General features: G+C 43.3%; 1 protein-coding gene across 4 annotated transcripts in view; it reads right to left on the reverse strand.

Moving 5' to 3' along the window:
* ADAMTSL4 (ADAMTS like 4) overlaps positions 1-14365 on the reverse strand; it is a 113543-nt gene that overhangs the window by 59174 nt on the left and 40004 nt on the right. For all 4 annotated transcript variants that reach the window (XR_005774884.1, XR_005774883.1, XM_040412458.1 and 1 more), the window contains exon 5: positions 9612-9714. Coding sequence is in view for 2 of the 4 variants with exons in the window: in XM_040412458.1 (XP_040268392.1) it covers positions 9612-9714 (103 nt within the window). In the remaining 2 variants the exon portion in view is untranslated. The remainder of the gene's footprint in view (positions 1-9611; positions 9715-14365) is intronic.

The raw sequence follows: 14365 nt of genomic DNA on the forward strand, positions 1-14365 counted from the left end.
GGAGGGTAAAGAAAGGAAAGGCAAGGGAGAAAGAAAAGGCAAGGAAAGAAGGAAGGAAAGGCAAGTGAGAAAGGAAAGGCAAGGGAGAAAAGATAGGCAAGGAAGCAAGGAGAGGCAAGGAAGGAAAGGCAAAGGAGAAAGAAAAGGCAAGGAAGGAAGGAGAGGCAAGGAAGGAAAGGCAAAGGAGAAAGGAAAGGCAAGGAAGGAAGGAGAGGCAAGGAAGGAAAGGCAAAGGAGAAAGAAAAGGCAAGGAAAGAAGGAAGGAAAGGCAAGTGAGAAAGGAAAGGCAAGGGAGAAAAGATAGGCAAGGAAGCAAGGAGAGGCAAGGAAGGAAAGGCAAAGGAGAAAGAAAAGGCAAGGAAGGAAGGAGAGGCAAGGAAGGAAAGGCAAAGGAGAAAGGAAAGGCAAGGAAGGAAGGAGAGGCAAGGAAGGAAAGGCAAAGGAGAAAGGAAAGGCAATGGAAAAAAGAGAGGCAAGGAAGGAAGGAGAGGCAAAGAAGAAAGGAAAGGCAAAGGAAGAACGAAAAGTGAAGGCAGAAAGAAAAGGTAAGAAAAAATAGAAAAGTAAGGAAGGAAGGAAGGAAAGGCAAAGGAGAAAGAATAGGCAAGGAAGGAAGGAGAGGCAAGGAAGGAAAGGCAAAGGAGAAAGGAAAGGCAATGGAAAAAAGAAAGGCAAGGAAGGAAGGAGAGGCAAAGAAGAAAGGAAAGGCAAGGGAGAACGAAAAGTGAAGGCAGAAAGAAAAAGTAAGAAAGAATAGAAAAGTAAGGAAGGAAGGAAGGAAAGGCAAGGAAGGAAGGAAAGGCAAGGAAGGAATGAAGGAAAGGCAAGGAAGGAAGGAAGGAAGGAAGGAAGGAAGGAAAGGCAAGGAAGGAATGAAGGAAAGGCAAGGAAGGAATGAAGGAAAGGCAAGGAAGGAATGAAGGAAAGGCAAGGAAGGAATGAAGGAAAGGCAAGGAAGGAATGAAGGAAAGGCAAGGAAGGAATGAAGGAAAAGCCTGAAAATCCAGATATACAATAGTAAACTCTAACATCCTACACTCATATGTGTCTAAAAAGCTAAGAAATAAGGAGCTGTTTGGTAGGGTCCACACATAGTAGGGCCACATTAGCAGTATAGTATCTGACCATGACCAGTCACTAAATATTTTACAGATTTTCAGTTTACCTATAAGGCCACTAGACGAGAAGATCACCACTTACCACCAGTGAGCCCCAGGTCTTTAATGTGGTGACCATGACAAACCAGCTTCTTGGACCCAAGTGATTTTCATGGGGCAGGGGATAATTTTGGCATCGACTGCAATAACACCTCCAATATTAGGTTAGGACATTCACGGATTTGAGAAACCAATGGTATTAAAGTCTTTATAGTGTAAGCTGAGGGACCTACAGTAGCTTTGAGGACTTTGCAGGTAGAAAGAAGCCCTGGTCTCCTTCTACATACAGCAATGTTCTTCTGTCCAAGAGCTTACACAGGAATGAGGGTGATGTAAATTTCAGGCTATGAAGGACATACATTTTTGAAAGAACGAATTATCGGGGCTGTGTATATTTTACAAAGTCCAGGGCAGAAAGACTTTTGATACGTTGCCCTCATTGCAAGAGAATTCTAATCTCTTTGCATACCTTGCCTCCATAACAAGTGGTTGGCCTATTCTCCCATGCCCCCTCTGCCGACCTCACTGTGCCTACTGACAGTGAAACAACACAGCTGGTGGAAGACAGGCCAGCCCCATATTCCCCGTACCAGTAAGCTGGGCAAGAATTTCACCTTTATAAACTGGTTTGTTTTTCTCTTTACTACGGCTTAGCAGGTATCCTGCGGCAGGTGCTGAAGGCTCAAAGAGGCGCGCAGCGTGCCAGTTAGTTTTGGAGCGAGTGCAGACGCACAGGATCCGTCACTGTGGATATGTTTTAGGGTGTTTGTGTTTTCTGTTCAGTTCATCTGCCAGAATAAGCCATGGAGAATTGGTTATTTATACTAAGGACCCGCCACTCTTTTATGCCTCGAAGGACAAGAAAAACAGAAAATTCAAGGCTACTTAACTCTGTGTTATGTATGTGAGGCCGCTTTGTTTCTTACACTCCAGGCTCTAGAAGATGCCTTTTTTTTACATGTCTTCAGGATCTCAATAAATAATCAGGAACCTCCTTAGTCTCTGAAAAAGCATCTACAGCAGCACAGTTAATACCAGGTGGAAAAGAGGGGGTAGGGGGATATGCAGCTGCAGTTTTGCTGTATCTGCATGTGTGCTGCGAGAGGGAAGAAGAAGAGGGGGTCTTCCTGGACCCCAGACCTTTTAGCTCATGGAGAATTATCTACATCACAGGTCGGCAACCTAAGGCACTCCAGCGGTTGTGAAACCAGAACTCCCAGCATGCATACTTTCTAGGCTGTTCTTAGCCTGTTGGGAGTTGTAGTTCCAGCTGAAGTGCCAGTGGTTGCTGACTCCTGGTTTACATAGTGGTAACCCTCAGCTGTGTGGAGTATTAGATCTGTGCGAGTTGTTGCCATTCACAGACAGCAAGCAAAATTGTAAAATAGTATATTTCAAAGTTGCAAAACTTCAGTATATTCTTTCCAGAAACCTTGACTACTTCCCTCTTAGGTTTCACAAACGAAACAATGAGACATGGAGAGCTGGAGCGGGGCAAAGCTGAGCAGAGTATTGGCCGTGAGTCTGAGCAGTAAAACGGGGAGCAGTCATCATGAGGCCAGAAGAAGGGAGTAAAGGATATAAGGACTGAGAGAGCAAGGTAAGAGGTACAGTTTCAGTAGGTCCTGGTAGGAGGGAGAAGGAGGTAACCTTCACAAGTCGCTACTATCAGGAGCTATAAACAGCCCACCCACTTACACCCATTGGGTGTAAATACCTTGGGCAGGGCAGAAGTAATTGGCTATGGAGGAATTAGGCTGTTCTGACCTGTTGGTCCAACTGGGGAATATGCAATAGGGTTCTGCAGAACCACCAAAAATACACAACTTTAAAAAAAAAAATTAACCATCTGGACAAACCTCTCGTGGTGACGCCCACAATTTTTTCATACATACAATATACTTCTAACTTGTCACTTGTTATAACCATGAGTCAGGATGGCGGGCTCTTTGACCCCGATTTCCTAAGCCTGCATATTCCCTTGTGGGTTCCTCAGTGAGACTGTACACATCACCCTAAATCACTGACAAGTGCTTGGTGTCCCGGGTCACACAGTCTGCACTTTGTGTCATTTGCCGGCCCTGTAGCCTTGACGAGCAGAGGGATAAAGTTGAAATTAACAGTGCCGATCACAATTACTGCCTGCTAATCACCCTGTATCCACTTTGAAGGGTTTCGGCCCTGCTGTCAGTACTCGGAGACCCTGTGTCACATTCCACAAAAACGTACAGAGGCCACCCGGCTCCTGCTGCTCCTAATATTTACCAAATAATTGGAGTTTAATTGGACTTTCTCAAGGGAAAAATGTAGCTCATAGTCAAGGTTTTACTGCAGTGTAAAAAGCAACCCGTAGTGAAGGAGCGGGGATGATGTGGTAATAGGGTCTCAGTTCATAAAAGGGGCATTGTTTCGAATCACTCACATGCAGGACCATAAGGGAAATAAAAAATATCATGAGTTAAAATAACAAGATAATACAAGTGTGAACCAGATGTAAACAGATCTTACCTTACATGGCGGTATGTTTACTTCAAAAACAGTTTTGGAGGTGACAGTTTCCCTTAGTCCAAGGATTCCCAACCTAGCTGTTGCAAAACTACAACTCCCAGCATGCCCTGATAGATGTAAGCTGTCCAGGCATGATGGAACTTGTAGTTTTGCAACAGGTGTAGGGCCGCAGGTTGGGCATTCCTGCCTTAGCCCATTCCAGGAGCTTCCAAAAAACAACATATAATTGCCCCTTTTACCCCTCTAGTTGTCCAGTCCTTGGGGCAGACCCATCAAAACTGGGACTGGGACAAGAAAGAGGATGTGGCTTACACAAGGAAAGACCTCCATCATAGATGGGCCAAATGGTTCTTATCTGCCGACACATTCTATGTTTCTATGTTTCTGGCCTCAAAGTCTACAGAAAAAAAGAGAACAAAGGGTGGTCTCCAGTTCAGGACCCTTATCTAGTATCCAGAGTGGAAACGGGTGTTCTTTAGAGAATTTGGCCTGTTCATACAATACATGGACAGCACATTGATGGATGCAACTGTGTAATGCTTTATGTCCCCTGTAGAGGCGCTGCAGGAATTGAACACTTGCTGTTGGGCTGCTCTAGTAGTGGAACACCATGTGATTAGCTTATTGACAGGAGAACCTTCTAACAAACATGTGGACAACCCCTTCAAAATGTGTCCTCTTAGGATCTAAACATGCCTTGGATGTTGTCTGAATCTTTACAGAATTATGAAGCGTGCTTAAGTGAACTCTGGAGAGGGAACTGTTTTCATAGACAGATGATAGTTTGCACAAGATATTAAGAGATTTTTGCTCTTCGAAATCCTCTAATTGCACAAGGCACTGATTGTGTTTCCTGCAGCCTGACATGTCGTGCTGGTATGTGCTTTCCACGTGCTTGTACAAATCAGGGGTGATCAACCTGACAAGGTGTCAATCTGCCGATGGAAAGCATGGGAGATGTCTCGACTGGAACGTCAGAGGGTGGATTAATTTGGAGGCCATGATGGTAGTATGCAGACGTACTATTGTATACAAGCTGCCATTTTCAATGAACCATCTGTTCTGATATTTACTTTTGAGTCTGACATGCAGGACGTGACATGACATTTCCATCAGGTGCTATGCACCAGGACAAAGTGCCTCTTAATACCTTGTTTCTCCTCCAAGATAGAGCTGGTTACCATTTGATGACTGGACAGTTCTAGAGGACCCAAAATGTCCATGTATTACACAGCTCAATTATTTTAATACAAACTAAGTAATGCTCCATTTAGCCTTTTGAATTTATCATAGGGGTATTCCCATCTCAGACACTTATGCCACATCCACATGATACACCATAAATTTGTAAAGGGTGGAGATCCCGCCAACAACTTAGAATAGAGGTAGCTGTGGCACTCAGGTCCTGGTATATGACGGGCCTATAGGACCTTCTGACACATAAGAAGACAACAGTGATATAAATGGCTCAAAGTACTTACATACTTGCCAACCCTATCGATTTTAATGAGAGAATCCTATGGACTGGACCACAAAAGAAGCAGGGCTTGTGCAAACCTCAACCTAAAGTGTGAGTTTTGGAAGAGTTCCTGGGGTAAGGCTAACCATTAGGAAGTATATAATTGGGGGCCATGTTGTAGATTTTTTCATTACGTCCCATTAGCTTTATTTTACCCATCTGAGGTTAAACAGGAAGAACTAAAGACCTTTAGTCTTTGAAGCCTATGTAATACACACGTGTATAAAGCACCTTACTGTTGTTACATACGAGACATAGACTGTTTACCCACTAAGCCATGGATTAGCAAAAAGCCATCAAAAACAGACATTCCATCAGATCCTCTGCAAACTAACCCCCGACTATAGAATATGACCACTATGTATATCCCACGACTTAGACGTTCACAAGAGTCAGCCCCACCCATCACACAATTAGTTAAATTTAAGTATTTTATTTGGCAGAAATACAGAATGTCAGAAGATGATACCTTCTGCAGAAACACAGGACCTGAAGAATGTAATACGACCCTCAAGAGGAAACTTCTGAAGAGAAGGCCAATCCCGGGAACATAGACCTTAGTTCTTATCTGTTGATGTACCTGAAGAAACGTGATAGAGGGACATCTCTCAACCACAGGTCACATTTAGCAAGATCAAAGCCCCAGGCCACGAAGCAGCTTGGCAAAAACATGCCAATGTACTGGGAAAAATACAGCTTTTTTTTCACTTGCATGAAGGTTAATATTTGTGGTCCGGCAATTCAAGCTGTTATGAGTAAAGCTTTAAGTGAGGCATAAACTGTTCTCAGAGAGTTGGGAAAGCATCCAAATGCATCTTTGGATAGGTCTCAAATAGGTGGTCTGCCCTGACTAGGAGAAAGAAATGTTCTCTGTAGGACTAAAAGATGCTGACATTCTAAGAGTTGTAGGACATCGCCATAGACATGAGATTTCTGTCTGACAATCTCATGTTTCTGGCACAATCTCCATCAGACTCCTTGTTTCTTTAGGATATAAGTGGTGCCAGAAGGGTGTATTCTACTGAACATACAGGAGACTTAATCATACAGGACACCTCAAAGTGTTTATGGGATTTGTATGCCTTTTAGATGAGAATACATTGAAGGACAGTAGCAGAATTTCTATAGGGTTACAACAGTAAGCAGAAGTAAGCGTGGGGGAGGGACTGGTTGAGACTAGTGACATCACATGTCAATGTGATGTCAAATGTGGGATGTTCAATCAACCAGCTAAGCAACAATGTGATCCACGTACAACTTTCGACAGCAGAATAGACTGCTATAAAATGTAGTAGTCAGTAATATTCATTTCAATTGTTTCAGACCTTGTGCAAATCCTTGCCAATGTCCACCATGATGGATTCTGTAGGATTACTCACAATTTGGCCACTACCAGATCTGTACAGATCTATATGTAGACCACCGTACTATATACAGTCTGGCATTTTTCAGACCTTACAAATCACCTCTTCTACCTACTTACCACTAGACACACAACACAAGAACTTTATTATTAACTTGTGAGGGCCTTCATCTAGTCAATGATCCATCAAAGCCTAACCCTGAAATTAAAGAACTTAACATATGCTTCAAACATAGATGACTAAACAAATTTCAACATTTCAAAAGGTCAGCAGGGTCAAAGGGCTAGAGCCAGAAGGACAATTTATCTGGCGTTACCAGCACTTGTGTCTAGAAAAGTTCCCTGTTCTAAAATAGAAGTGCTGGAGGAGGCAACAGGAGCAAGGAACGTGGTATATCTAAAATGAACATCAGTGAGGTAAAAAAAAAAAAACATGCATAGTTCGGCAAACATATCAAAGACCAGACAAGTTGTTTGAAAGTCGTTGCCAGCCACAGAGTTCCAGGAACGTAAACTCTTGTTAACCGTGTCTTCACCAACCGAGCAGGCCGTGGGGAAAAATATGAGAAGAATTAGCAAAAGAGAGTTCATTATATGTTCCTGGATGATCTCCCCACACATGCCAGAATAGAGAAGGTCTCAATAACGACCTCAATAATAATGTAATAAATACTGACCAGGCCACCGACCATGAGAAGCAAAATAGAAAACAAATGGTAGCATCTGTATAAGTCATTAGATAACCCTGGACAAGAGTCAAGACATAGAAGGTGCTACTTTCCAATACTCTTCTCAGCTCTGCTTTTATTCGAGACTGAGGTTCTTGCCATAGGGGCGGCAGTGTAACCAATGTAATTACACATGCCCTTACAACTTGTCTAGTAATCTACACAGGCACCTATTGGACTATAGTAAATCACATCCTGGATGAGGCACATGGGGGGCATGAAATAGTATTACGGGCACTACATTGAGTGTGCAACCCAATGTGATACTGGCCTTCGAAGGAGAGACAGCGTCAGCAACCATTAAACCTATGTAGACACCTAGGCAAGCCTGAATATTTTTTAGTCCAATAATGGTGCTTAGGGCCAATATCTTGTCGCCAACAGCTAGCACTAGTAACAAACTCTGGTAACCCTTAAATACTTAAACACGTATTCCCCTGTGTTATATTCTTCTAAAGTATTCCCTTCTGAGATGTTTTGTCTAAAAAGGTTGGATTCCCAAAAGGGGGAAAACATGAATGGCAGCTAACTGAGGTAATCATCTGGTTTTTGATCTTCAGTGTTACACATTTACTTGCACTATACTTACCAACTTCTGAAGATGGTATAGAAGTTCAAGAACCAGTAGCACTGGTTCCCAAGTGAGCTCAAATGGCTCAAGGACCCCTCTACCACTTACAAGAGTATTATTTTAAAGGGGCATTGCAGCAGTAGGATGGTACTGAAATGTGGTATCAGGGGCCGAGAAACTTCTGGCTTCACTTCTGGTGAACCAATTAAATTTTAGCAGCTTCCAACCATCTCAATAGTCTACAATCTACAGTTTACCTAATAACTTGTGCGTCCCTTTCAGTCACCAGATGTGGGGTTAAGAGGAGCAAAGTGAAATTTGGTCTTATATGACAGGCAGTGATGTCACACAGATAGCTTTTACGTCCCTTGCTGTTTAACGATGGGAAGCCTGCTGGTTCCATTATACCACAGGGAACAATACAGGATATTTGAGGTGGAATGGAAACCTCCTGTATTTATATGTGGCATCGACACAGCACGAGTCTTCCGCACTTCCCTGCATCCTTCCTGCTGGACCTGAATATCTCCCGTCATATTCTCCACGTAATTCTCTCAATTACATGTTCTAGCACCAGCCATGATGTACAGAGCTGGGAGGACTATCAGATGCTGGACACAAGTGGACATAAGAGCATGTTCATCGATGGTTTTTCCAAAATAGATTTGTATGGCATGTTATACTGACTGGTGGACAACTGGAAAATGGGACCCCACCTGTACAAAGAATTAACTATTTTAGACCAGCAATGGAAAATTGTTTCCAAAGTAAGACAGTTTTCCATTGATGGTTGGTGAAGGTCTAGACTATGAGATGCCAATCCTAAAATAGGCAGATTATTGTCTATACAATAAATGGAAATGGATATCAAGGTAAATTATGAGACCAACCTGTTGGCCTAGTAGAGACGTAACTTGAAGCTTCTGTGCCCTAATGCAAAGTCTCTAGTAGGGTCCCCACCTATCCTGTGCCTTTTATAATACTGATGGCATCTTATGTAGCAGAGGGAACTTTGGGACAACTCAAGCATCAGGGCCCAGGCGATACTGCTATGCCCCTTGCGGCCTAGTGTTCAAAAACGGACTTGGTTTTGTCCTGCAAAAGGTCCTTCATTCATCACCCTCGTGGGTTTCCTGCATGCATTTATGCCAGGAGCCCGTGAGATCCTATTATAGACAATGGGGATTCTTCAGTCCGTGGACGTTTCCAGTAGTCTGTTCCCCTGCTGAAACAGACTACTGGGGTTCAATAATGGAAACCTTAAACTGGATTTTCACTGCCTGATTGTCAGGCAGATTATCGGGAACAAACGTTTGTAAGAATGCTTGTTCACGATTATCTGCCCATGTAAAGGTGCCGCAAATCACCTGATAATGAGCGAAACGTTCATTCATCTGGTGAAACAATCTTTCATGTGGACACATCATTTCTGGGCAGCAGATCCTGCTGTGTAAACTGCGATGTGGATGAGGACGAGCAGTGGCAGTAACCATCTCTCATTGCCAAACAGTGGAGGTGATCGCTGTAAACAGAGCTCTTCACCTCCACCGAGGAGCAGGCATTTATAGAAAAAGAACACTTCCTTCACGAATATCGCCTCCTCCATCGGGCTGTGTAAATCCGGCATTATGGAATGGCTGCAGACATTACGTACAAGTGAGGGTGATAACATTTCGCATCAATGTTATCTATAATGTACACACAACGGATATCTACCTTTCCCGTAGATAACACAATGGCATTATTGTCCTACAGACGCCCTTACCTTCAGTGAATGCTTCCCACTGGTACAGACGACCCATGAACTCCTGGTTGTTAAAAGTTGAACATTGTAAAGTTCTAGCGTCAGGTTGACCTGGTGGACATGGCTGCAAAAAAACAAAAAAAGAAAATTGATTTTATTTGCTACAGTAACATGGAGAACGTGCACAATGCCATGTGTGTATCTTTAAAGCAAATACAAAACCAACCAGGAAAAAAAATAAACAAAATAAGCCTCAAAAAAATAATACTTTACGGCCTGCTCCAATTGAACAACATTTTCAATTTCCCCTGCCATAGGGTTTTTTGTTTAGGTTTTTATGGAACCAGCCAGGCCTGTGCCAATAATCTTTCCCATGAATAACATTTATCCACAGAATAGGTGATAAATTTATAATCACCAAGAGTCCAACCACCATAGCTCCCAGCGATGCCAAGAAAAACTTCCCCGAGTCCCCTGTGTCAATGGAGTGGTAGTAGCTTGAATCCACTCACTTCTACACTGCGTGCAGAATTATTAGGCAAATGAGTATTTTGACCACATCATCCTCTTTATGCATGTTGTCTTACTCCAAGCTGTATAGGCTCGAAAGCCTACTACCAATTAAGCATATTAGGTGATGTGCATCTCTGTAATGAGAAGGGGTGTGGTCTAATGACATCAACACCCTATATTAGGTGTGCATAATTATTAGGCAACTTCCTTTCCTTTGGCAAAATGGGTCAAAAGAAGGACTTGACAGGCTCAGCAAAGTCAAAAACAGTGAGATATCTTGCAGAGGGATGCAGCACTCTTAAAATTGCAAAGCTTCTGAAGCGTGATCATCGAACAATCAAGCGTTTCATTCAAAATAGTCAACAGGGTCGCAAGAAGCGTGTGGAAAAACCAAGGTGCAAAATAACTGCCCATGAACTGAGAAAAGTCAAGCGTGCAGCTGCCAAGATGCCACTTGCCACCAGTTTGGCCATATTTCAGAGCTGCAACATCACTGGAGTGCCCAAAAGCACAAGGTGTACAATACTCAGAGACATGGCCAAGGTAAGAAAGGCTGAAAGACGACCACCACTGAACAAGACACACAAGCTGAAACGTCAAGACTGGGCCAAGAAATATCTCAAGACTGATTTTTCTAAGGTTTTATGGACTGATGAAATGAGAGTGAGTCTTGATGGGCCAGATGGATGGGCCCGTGGCTGGATTGGTAAAGGGCAGAGAGCTCCAGTCCGACTCAGACGCCAGCAAGGTGGAGGTGGAGTACTGGTTTGGGCTGGTATCATCAAAGATGAGCTTGTGGGGCCTTTTCGGGTTGAGGATGGAGTCAAGCTCAACTCCCAGTCCTACTGCCAGTTTCTGGAAGACACCTTCTTCAAGCAGTGGTACAGGAAGAAGTCTGCATCGTTCAAGAAAAACATGATTTTCATGCAGGACAATGCTCCATCACACGCGTCCAAGTACTCCACAGCGTGGCTGGCAAGAAAGGGTATAAAAGAAGAAAATCTAATGACATGGCCTCCTTGTTCACCTGATCTGAACCCCATTGAGAACCTGTGGTCCATCATCAAATGTGAGATTTACAAGGAGGGAAAACAGTACACCTCTCTGAACAGTGTCTGGGAGGCTGTGGTTGCTGCTGCACGCAATGTTGATGGTGAACAGATCAAAACACTGACAGAATCCATGGATGGCAGGCTTTTGAGTGTCCTTGCAAAGAAAGGTGGCTATATTGGTCACTGATTTGTTTTTGTTTTGTTTTTGAATGTCAGAAATGTATATTTGTGAATGTTGAGATGTTATATTGGTTTCACTGGTAAAAATAAATAATTGAAATGGGTATATATTTGTTTTTTGTTAAGTTGCCTAATAATTATGCACAGTAATAGTCACCTGCACACACAGATATCCCCCTAAAATAGCTAAAACTAAAAACAAACTAAAAACTACTTCCAAAAATATTCAGCTTTGATATTAATGAGTTTTTTGGGTTCATTGAGAACATGGTTGTTGTTCAATAATAAAATTAATCCTCAAAAATACAACTTGCCTAATAATTCTGCACTCCCTGTATAGGATGACTTACTGCGCTCAACTACCTCCATTAGTCCCAAAAAAGTGAATAAGTGGTGGTCTAATTCATGCAGGGGAACCAAGTTCTTCAGATAAGGTCCATTTGGAGCTTCAGCAGATAAATATTAACTATCGTGTGGTTACATTTTCTTCAGTACTATATTATCTACAGTACTACAATCTAAAAAATATATATATTCTTATATTAGGACTTTAGCCACAGTGTACCCTCATTTTTGAGGTCACCATGGCCAAACCAGTTATTTCACTTCTTAGATTAGGTCATTTGCTGACAATAGTATCTGCAATATTTTATAGGTTTTGATGCCAAGAATAGCCGATTGTTCCATGGTGAAAAAATGGACACCCATAAGTTGAATGTTTTAAAAAATGTCAAGGTCTCCATTAAGAACAGAAGCCATGGTGCAAATGTGAACAGAGCCTAAAGGTGCTTGGTGTTGTCAGTAAATGTAGGACCAATCAATGGCAAATGCGTTGGAAATTGTCAACTGTCAAGGGCACTTAATGGACTAATCAAGTCAATACTTTGTGCAGCCAACAATAGGTCTTTCCAGGTTTGCACAAGACTGTTGTACAAATATAGGGATTTAGGAACAGATATTAATATAGTGCATGGCATGATACCAAGGGAATCCAATCACAGAAAATTATCTAGTTCCTCAAACTTGACAGAACTCTCTAATTTCTGGGTGGGAGCAGGTTTTGTGGTTGCCCAAGGAACATAAGGCCTGGGGAGTGTACTACCTATAAACCAGCTGATGTCTAGTTACAATGAATCACAAACTGTAAAAGATATTATAAGAAGCGGTAGATATTTCCCCAGCTAAGCCGTTGTGAGAGAAAGGCAAATGCAAACATGTCAAACATGAATTATAATTTGGTCTTGTTTGAACAATGCCAACGGACGCTCACAGTAGATGTATCTTGTTCCATTTTTACCGGCTGTCACACAAATAGTAAAAATGTTTACAGCAGGCCCACAAATGGGATATTAAGTACAGAGCAGTCAGAACATGCATACCCTCCAGAAGATGGGCCTCTCATTGCTCTCCATTGCAAGGTGACTATATACTACATGTTAGCTTCTCCTTGGAAGCAAGCATAAAAGATGTACTTAGCCTAAACTAAAACTACAGTACTTCTAACACATTGAGATGGCTGGTGTGTCAATTATATTATGGTAGGGGCAGCAGCTGCTTCGGGGCCCGGAAGCAGTCACTGTACTTCCTAACCCGGGCCCCTGTCAGAGCAGCTGACTTCTCCTGCACTTGCACCTCTGACCTGACATCAGTGACATTGCTCCGCCTCTCCTCAGTTCTTATGATGGACAGTGACCAGCAACAGGCCGGCCCGATGTGGGCGTAGCTATAATAGCCCCGCCCCCTTTTCTACCCACGATTCCTGCAGCCTGAACCTTCCCTGCCCAGCATGCTGAACATCAGTTGGATTGCCACAACTGCACCAGTGATGTGAGTGTCAGGGGAACTGGGGTTATATTCAGCTTTCCCAGACTGTGCACATGTGACATGCAGTACAGTAGGAAAGCTGGGTGAATTATATCATGAAATGTCATCCAGCTTCCCTGCTATCCTGCATGGCATCAGTGCAAAGGCATTAGAGTATGGGGGAGAGGCACAGCAGGAAAGCTGGGTGTCTATATATGTGTATTGTATATGTGTGCGTCCATGTATGTGGTAACTGTGTGTATGAATGCATCCATGTATGTGGTGAGCGCATGTATGACTGCGTCCATGTACGTGGAGAGTGCATGTATGACTGCGTCCATGTATGTGGAGAGTGCATGTATGACTGCATCCATGTACATGGAGAGTGCGTGTATGACTGCGTCCATGTATGTGGAGAGTGCATGTATGACTGCGTCCATGTATGTGGAGAGTGCGTGTATGACTGCGTCCATGTATGTGGAGAGTGTGTGTATGACTGCATCCATGTATGTGGAGAGTGCATGTATGACTGCATCCATGTACGTGGAGAGTGCGTGTATGACTGCATCCATGTACGTGGAGAGTGCGTGTATGACTGCATCCATGTACGTGGAGAGTGCGTGTATGACTGCGTCCATGTATGTGGAGAGTGCGTGTATGACTGCGTCCATGTATGTGTAAAGTGCGTGTATGACTGCGTCCATGTATGTGGAGAGTGCGTGTATGACTGCGTCCATGTATGTGTAAAGTGCGTGTATGACTGCGTCCATGTATGTGTAAAGTGCGTGTATGACTGCGTCCATGTATGTGGAGAGTGCATGTATGACTGCGTCCATGTATGTGGAGAGTGCGTGTATGACTGCGTCCATGTATGTGGAGAGTGTGTGTATGACTGCATCCATGTATGTGGAGAGTGCATGTATGACTGCATCCATGTACGTGGAGAGTGCGTGTATGACTGCATCCATGTACGTGGAGAGTGCGTGTATGACTGCATCCATGTACGTGGAGAGTGCGTGTATGACTGCGTCCATGTATGTGTAAAGTGCGTGTATGACTGCGTCCATGTATGTGGAGAGTGCGTGTATGACTGCGTCCATGTATGTGTAAAGTGCGTGTATGACTGCGTCCATGTATGTGTAAAGTGCGTGTATGACTGCGTCCATGGCTGCAGTATGAAAGGTACAGAGGCTAAAATACTTGTGGATGTGTAGAGGTAAATCAGAC

The sequence above is a fragment of the Bufo bufo genome, chromosome 11, assembly GCF_905171765.1.
Source record: "Bufo bufo chromosome 11, aBufBuf1.1, whole genome shotgun sequence".
NCBI lineage: Eukaryota > Metazoa > Chordata > Amphibia > Anura > Bufonidae > Bufo > Bufo bufo.